General features: G+C 47.8%; 1 protein-coding gene across 2 annotated transcripts; it reads right to left on the bottom strand.

The window, feature by feature from the left end:
• Positions 1–5,423: 5,423 nt before the first annotated feature.
• Positions 5,424–7,863, bottom strand: LOC139610957 (uncharacterized). Of its 2 annotated transcripts, XM_071465119.1 has the most exons (5): positions 7,525–7,863; positions 7,306–7,343; positions 6,796–7,065; positions 6,432–6,677; positions 5,424–6,348 (listed from the first exon to the last, which is right to left on the bottom strand). In XM_071465119.1, exons 1-5 carry the CDS (start codon positions 7,557–7,559, stop codon positions 6,065–6,067), a joined length of 873 nt encoding a protein of 290 aa, XP_071321220.1. In that variant the 5' UTR covers positions 7,560–7,863; the 3' UTR covers positions 5,424–6,064. The 2 variants fall into 2 exon arrangements, with proteins under 2 accessions (XP_071321220.1, XP_071321221.1); XM_071465120.1 differs by lacking the exon at positions 7,306–7,343 and having other exon boundaries at positions 7,529–7,863.
• Positions 7,864–7,900: the final 37 nt, after the last annotated feature.

Raw genomic sequence — 7,900 nt, 5'->3', positions numbered from 1 at the left:
TGTCACTGTGATGTCACCTGTTCATTTGTGAAGCCTCAGTTTGTAATTTGTTCGTCGCCATCTTGATTTTTTGAAACTGGAAGAAACCATATTTGGAGGAGAAGGTGGAGCTGAGGAGGAGTGAGCGGTGGAGCTGACCTGCTCTGTCCTCTATCCTGATGGCCAGGTTCAGTCTGTCAATCACACAGTAGCCCCACCCTAATGCATCCCCTGCTTTATTGCTTGTTGTGTTGAAGAAGACTTGAAACTAGAGACTGAGACAGAAACTCATCAGGAAACGTTTCCTGAGGGAATAAATCAGAGAGAAGTGGAGACATTTTCACAGAGACGTCAACACAATCAGACTCTGTTTCCAACCAGTGGCGTCGGCCCCTGATGGTCGGTAGAGAGACGCAGCTTTAAGGCTCTTCAGGTTTATCATCAGTCCGGATCCAGATGGTGGATCTCTGGATCCAGACTCAGTCAGCTGTTCCAGGAGACCAGCAGCTGATCTTTGTGTCTGTTTGTGTCCTCACAGTTTCCCAGCATGCCTTGGGTGTAGAGGTGTTTGAAGGGGTGGAGTCTGTCCTGCTGCCCTGTCAGGTCACTGACTCTGTTTCTAACGACTCCACTGTGGTGTGGAGCCGTGAAGACCTTATTGACTGTCGATGTTTGGCGGCTTTTCATCCCTTACAAACCATAAACAGACATTGTGTGTCAGTAAAGACATAAAAAGTGATCATACAGTATTCAAAATAAAGCGCTGTACCTCTACAGGTATTAAACCTCTTAAAACAGGTTCAGTTACAAACTCAGAGCATAAGACAAAACCCACAGGTAGCTAAATAGCTCACAGTAGCCACGGAGCTAACACAGGAAGCTAGCAGCAAACACAGCCAACACACTCATACAAAACGAAGCTACAAAATCCTAAAACTTCATGAAAATAGTAAACAAACATCTCGTTACACACACTGTTTAGGTCACGTAGCATATTAACTGTTTATGGTAAAGATATTAGACTATGATGTGAAGAGCTACTTATCGTGCTGCTTACCTTACAAACCATAAACAGACACTGTGGCAAAATGGCGGCCACGCAGTGCCAAAGCAAACAAAACACGGTGCCCAGTAGGGTACAAACAGCTACAATCGCGCAACATCTAAGTGCAAAAACAATGTACCAGCGCCATTTACTGACATGTTTAGGTAACTGCCTTACATAAGGTTCTAACTTCATGTTGTTTGTGTTTTCCTACAGAACCTCTTCCTCTCTGGCTCAGGGTCGTCCCCAGTGTCCTGGCTCTCCTGATTCAGCTGGTTAACCTGGCTGTTTTTATCAAATACATCAAATGTCGACGTGAGTGTGTGTGTTTGTGTCAGTGTGTGTCTTTAAAATGCTGTGTTTGCTGTTAGTCAGGTAAATTTGGTTGATGTCTCTCACTCCCCCCACTCAGGCAGCTGTCAAAGTCCACAAAAGGGACGATTTTATTTTTACACCTTCAGAGCAACAACCCAAACAACCAACCAGCTGATGTGATTTCTTGTCCTCTCAGGGACCTATGTGCAGGGGGAGTCAGGGGCAGAGTCTGTCCAGCTGCCCTGCAAGACCAAAGTTCACCTGCCTGAGGATGTCAAGGTGGAATGGAGCTTCAAATACTGCACCAGGCCAGTCCACGTGTATCAGAACAGTTCTGACTGGCTCAAAGAGCAAAACTGGTTTTACAGACACCAAACACAGATAAAGGAAGACCCACTGAGAACTGGAGACCTCAGTCTGACCCTGAAATCTCCCACATACAGAGACCAAGGGAGATACAGCTGCAGAGTCTACAACCGGGAGGGAAAGATCCTGATGGAGAACCGAGTGGTGCTCTGGATCAGAGATCAGTGATGTAGATACAGAGATTAAACTGCTGCTGTCTGAACAGCTGATCATGTGGTTTGTTGTCCGCTCTAACCAACAGGTGGAGGTGGAGGAGGGGGCGGAGTCTGTCCAGCTGCCCTTCAAGACCACAAGATTGCTGCCTGAAGATGTCAGAGTGGAGTGGAGGGACAGTGACAACAGGAAGGTCCATGTGTATCAGAACGGTTCTGACAGACCTGAAGACCAGGACCAGGTTTACAGAGACCGAACAGAGATGAAGGAAGACCTGCTGAGAACTGGAGACCTCAGTCTGACCCTGAAACACCTCAGAGTCAGAGACACAGGAGACTACACCTGCAGAGTCTACAAGGACGGAAACTTCCTGAGAGGGAAAACAGTGACTCTCAAGGTCAAAGGTCAGTGTTGTTTGTCTCTGGTTGTTTGTTTGTTGATGTTTGTTATTTGGTGCAAAACAGTAACATAAATAAACTTAGAGTAAAATTAAAGGTAAAATTAAAAGTTTAAAATTTTAAATAAAATTAAAATAAAATATTGCCTTGTTGATAAGGCTGATAGCAGATGAGAACAAGCTGTTTTTGTGGCGAGAGGTTTTGGTCCTGAAGGACCGCAACCTCCTGCCAGAGGGGAGTGACTCAAAGAGTTTGTGTCCAGGGTGGGAGGAGTCAGCTACAATCTTCCCTGCACGCCTCAGGATCCTTGAGGCGTACAGGTCCTGGAGGGATGGTAGATTGCAGCCAATCACCTTCTCAGCAGAGTGGATGATACGCTGCAGTCTGTTATTGTCCTTCTCAGTGGTAGCAGCGTACCAGATGGTGATGGAGGAGGTGAGGATGGACTTGATGATGGAGGTGTAGAAGTTCACCATCATTGTCCTTGGCAGGTTGAACTTCTTCAGCTGCCTCAGGAAATACATCCTCTGCTGAGCTTTTTTAATGAAGGAGCTGATGTTCAGCTCCCACTTGAGATCCTGTGTGATGGTGGTTCCCAAGAAGTGGAAATGCTCCACAGGGGAGTCGCACAGGGTGATGGGGGTGGGTGGGGCTGGGTTTTTCCTGAAGTCCACTATCATTTCCACTGTCTTCAGAGCGTTATACTCTAGGTTTTTCTGCCTGCACCAGGTCACCAGACGCTCAGTCTCCCACCTGTAGGCAGACTCATCGCCATCAGAGATGAGTCCAATGAGAGTGGTGTCGTCTGCAAACTTCAGGAGCTTGACAGACTGATGGCTGGAGGTGCAGGTGTTGGTGTACAGGGAGAAGAGCAGAGGAGAAAGAACGCAGCCTTGCGGGGATCCAGTGCTGATGGTCTGGGAGTCAGACACGTGCTTTCCTAGCTTCACGTGCTGCATCCTGTCAGACAGGAAGACGGTGATCCACCTGCAGGTGGAGTCAGGCACGCTCAGCTGGGAGAGCTTGTCCTGCAGCAGAGCCGGGATGATGGTGTTGAAGGCAGAGCTGAAGTCCACAAACAGGATCCTGTCATAGGTCCCTGAGGAGTCCAGGTGAAGTGGAGAGCCATGTTGACAGTGTCGTCTACAGACCTGTTGGCTCTGTAGGCGAACTGCAGGGGGAGGAGTGGGTCAGTGATGGATTTGAGATGGGACAAGACAAGGCGCTCAAATGATTTCATGACCACAGAGGTCAGGGCAATGGGTCTGTAGTCATTAAGTCCTGTGAGCCTTGGTTTTCTGGGGACAGGGGGCAGGGTACCAGTACCCCCCACAGAACCCCTCAGAGGACATGGTCATAAGCCTTCTCCACAAAGCACATGTGGACTGGCTGGTCAAACTACCATGACCCCCTCAGAACTCCCACAAGGTTAAAGAGCTGGTCTATTGTTCCACAGCCAGGACGGAACCTGCATTGCTTCTCCTCAATCTGAGGTTCAACAATCGGTCAGAGCCCTTCTGGCCTCCCAATACCTATCTGCTGCCTCTGGGCCTCTGGGCAAACCAGGTCCTAAAGACCTCCATCTTCAGCTTGACAGCCTCCCTCATTGCTAGTGTCCACCAGCGGGTTCTTGGGTTGCCACCCTGACAGGCACTGAGGCCACAGCTCCCAACAGCCACTGAGCTGAAGGCAAAGCTCTCAATTTACCAGTTCATCTTTGTTCCAACCTGAACTTATAGCCATGAGCTCTGGGTAGTGACCAAAAGAATGAGATCGTAGATATAAGCAGCTGAAATGGGTTTCCTCCATAGTGTGGCTGGCTTCAGCCTTAGACATAGGATGAGGAGTTCAAACATCTGGAGGGAGCTTAGAGTAGAGCCACTGCTCCTTCACATCAAAAGGAGGCAGCTGAGGTGGTTCAGGCATCTAGTGAAGATGCCTCCCAAGTGCCTCCCATTGGAGGTTTTCCAGGCATGTCCAACTAGGAGGAGGCCCCAAGGGTAGACCCAGAACTCGCTGGAGGGATTATATATCCCATCTGGCCTGGGAACGCCTTGGGATCCCCCAGGAGGAGCTGGAATGCATTGCTGGGGAGAAGGATGCTGCCAAGGTGACATGACCCTAGATAGGTGGAAGAAAATGGATGGATGTTTGCTTGTTTGTCTGTCTCTGGTTGTTTGTCAGTCTCACTGTCTTCTGTCTCCCCTGCAGAAAGACGTCAGGACAGAAACAGAAGCAGCTCCACTGATCCAACTCCTCTGATGGCTAATCAATCAGTTTGATTGGTCTGTTGATCTTTGATCACTGATACGATCTGACTTTGGACCAGAAAGAAAATGGAAGTGAAGGAGCTGATGGATGAAGACTCTCAGTCTGCAGACTCACTATTGATTAGTATTGATCAGTGTGATGTCACACATTGATCATGCCTATGATTTGGACTCAAACACGTTCTTGCAGTTTTTTGAATACTTTTATTGTGACAGTCACATCTGCTTCCGGTCTTTGAGCTGTGACAGAGGTCTCACTCCCTCTGGACGTTTAACTGCTGTGCCAAAAGAAAACTCGGTTGTAAACAAGAGTGTTGCTGTGGCCAGACGCAGGAAGTGTCCCAGATCAGGGACCACGTTGATGCACATCCTCAGCACCTGTCCTGATCCAGTCCCCTTTACCCTGTACATCTGAGACCTCAGGTACAACATAGGGCCTCCCCTACACCTACAAACGCTCTGCAGTTGGTGGATGCCTCAGGAGGAGGACAGTCAGAGGACAGGTGGACAGGTGTGTGGACCAGAGGACAGGTGGACAGGTGGGTGGAGTAAGTTGAACCACTTGCAGATCAACATCAGTAAATGAAAGGAGCTCCCTCCTGTGAACCCCCCCCCCCCCTGCAGAGCTGGATCAGTCCTCTGCTGTTAAGTGAAAGTTACCTGTGGACCACGCCCTTGTTCAGTCACCTTGACATTTAACTGTTGAATCACTGTTTCCCTGTGATTCCACCTCACACATTTACTTTTTGCACCTTTCCATTTGTACAGAGCTCACCTGTGTGTGAACGGCAGACTGAGGGGTTATTTTCTCTCATATATGAGACATGCTGTCAAGAGTTATTGTTGGCCTACAGGTGAATACAGGTGTGAAATGGGCTGTGAGTTTTTATGGTCATATGTATACATTTTTGGGGTGGGGGGTCAGCAACAGGAGCGTGCAGACAGGTGTGTTTGGGGTATTATTTAGAGAGGTGTTGTTTGTTTGTTGAGCTGTCAGAAAGCTGTTTGTTATCTGTTAATAAACAGCTGCTTCGTTACTGAACGACTTCAGTTTTCATATTTTTCTTTGGTGAGTTTCAGTCATGTGACAGGACCTCAGCCACCTGTGTACGTTTCTCCTCAGGATTCTATGAATAAGGTGAACACACTCACTGTTTAAAAATAAAGTTTCTGAGTCTGAGGAGAGAGAAACCACATCCTGGGGAATCTGCTGATGATTGCTCATTGATGGCTCAGTACAGACGGAGATTTTACAGATTAAAAAGTGACCGTCTCCTCCAGCTGATAATAAAACATCGTCAGCATAGAGTATAAGGTCAGACATCAGCTGTTTGACCTCTTGACCTTTTTAAATGGACTGTAATGAATCTTGACCCATATTTAAATTGACAGAAACTGAGGATAAACTGATACGAGAAAAGCAGGAAGTCCACAGAAAAGTTTGTCTCCTTGTCAAACTGAAGAATTTTACTATTAAACAAATTTATTTGACAGATTATCGACTGATGAACAAGCTAAAATAAAAATTCTGAAAAAAATCAAATTACAGCAGAAATTGAAATTAAAGGAACAGGTGACGCCTCTGCTGTAAATGTGACGTTCAACAGGTTCTCATCAGGCCACAGCTCAGTGATGACGTCATCATCCTCTTCAACACACTGGCTCATCTCCATGGAAACGGCTGGTTTATGTCCTGTCCTCCTGCAGCAGATCAACACCATCAGGACGGAGCAGATACAGAACGGACAGAAGACCAGGAGGAGTCTGAGCTCAGACACAGAGGGGGGAGGGGGAGGGGGAGGAGGAGGAGGAGGAGGAGGATCTGTAGGGACAGGAGGAGAACCTGGTTTATAGTTCACATCTTTAGACTGACATAGAAACAGGAAGTGATGTCATCATCCTGACCTCTGACCCTCAGCCAGCTCTCAGGAGACGATCCAAACACATCAGTAGAACACGAGTAGAGACCTTCATCAGACTGCTGGACTCTACTGATGGTGAACTCCTGGACCTTCACTCTGTCTCCAACGTGGATCCTGTTCCTCAAGAAATAAGCTGCACGTGTGGAACCATCTTTGTTTCTACAGTGAAGTTTGACATCACTTCCTGTCATCACAGGAAGTGCAGGGATCTCCAGAATAAAAGGACCATCTACACAGAAAAGAGGCAACCAGAGTGATGTAGAGACCAGGTCTCTCAGACCAAGTCAGACTAATCCAGATCAAATGATCCTGTTCATTCTCATCAAGACTGAAAATCATTACTGTACCTTTAAGAAACACACTGATGTTGACCTGGAGGCTGCTCTGTCCTGAACTGGTTTCACACCAGTAAACTCCAGAGTCTGATGGAGAGAGATCTGGGACGGTGCAGGAGGAACCATCAAAGGTCCCAAATCCTGATCCACATGGATCAGTCTGTCCTCCTGTGGTCCTCTTCACTGTCTGTCCATCTGCTGTCTGTCCATCACCAACACAACTCAGAGACACTGAGTCTGTAACGAAGAACTGCTGAAGGTTTGGACTGAGAGAGAGAGAGACTGGAGAGAGAGAGAGAGAGAGAGAGAGAGAGAGAGAGAGAGAGAGAGAGAGACTGGAGAGAGAGAGAGAGAGAGACAGACAGACAGACAGAGAGAGACTGGAGAGAGAGAGAGAGAGAGAGAGAGAGAGAGAGACTGGAGAGAGAGAGAGACTGGAGAGAGAGAGAGAGAGAGAGAGAGAGACAGTCAGAGTGAATCTCTCTCTCTCTCAGTGTCCAGTAACTGTTTTCTCTTCCTCACCTGCAGAAACTCTGAGTCCAGACAGCAGCAGCACACACCTGTAACAGGAAGTCAGAGGTCACTGAAGGTCAGAGGTCAATTATTGAATAAAGGCAAGACACTGGGACATTTTTTTCAGTCCCATAAATAACACGTGACAGTGTGGTATCTGACAGAAAAGAAAATGGATGAGTGAGTGAGTGAGTGAGTGAGTGAGTGATGGTGAAGCAGTGAGTGGACTCACCGAGCAGCAGAGACACAGGTGGAGTCTTCATGTTGTCTGGGTGACGACTGACTGTCAGTCTGAGCAGCAGAGCCGCGACTTCAGCTTCACCACTTCCTGTTGGTGACCTCAGCACGTCACTGGCTACGCTCCAGAATCAGAATCAGAATCAGAATCAGGTTTATTGCCAAGTATGTTTTCACGTACAAGGAATTTGTTCTGGTGAATGGTGCAGAGCGCACCAAAACACCGAGGCAGCCATCTGCGGCGCCATTTAAAAAAGGAGGAATGGGGAAAAACAAGTGGAGAGGAGAGGAGAAAAAATAACAGAACCCAAACTATACTCCTGGGGTGGGGTGGGGGGGGGGGTACAGTGTGGGATTCGGGAAAAAA

The sequence above is a fragment of the Trachinotus anak genome, unplaced genomic scaffold (assembly GCF_046630095.1).
Source record: "Trachinotus anak isolate AG129_WGS33_773 ecotype Australia unplaced genomic scaffold, CSIRO_AGI_Tana_v1 ptg000027l, whole genome shotgun sequence".
In the NCBI taxonomy this organism is placed as follows: domain Eukaryota; kingdom Metazoa; phylum Chordata; class Actinopteri; order Carangiformes; family Carangidae; genus Trachinotus; species Trachinotus anak.
The sequence above is the reverse complement of the archived record's forward strand: the minus strand, read 5'-3'. Positions and strand labels throughout refer to the sequence as shown.

Coding starts and splice junctions, on each gene's coding strand:
- LOC139610957 (XM_071465119.1), bottom strand. CDS start 7,559: ATGAAGACTCCACCTGTGTCTCTGCTGCTCGGTGA. Junction 7,066..7,305: donor TGGACTCAGAGTTTCTGCAG/GTGAGGAAGAGA, acceptor CTCTCTCTCCAG/TCTCTCTCTCTCTCAGTCCA. Junction 6,349..6,431: donor GAGCTGGCTGAGGGTCAGAG/GTCAGGATGATG, acceptor CTGTCCCTACAG/ATCCTCCTCCTCCTCCTCCT.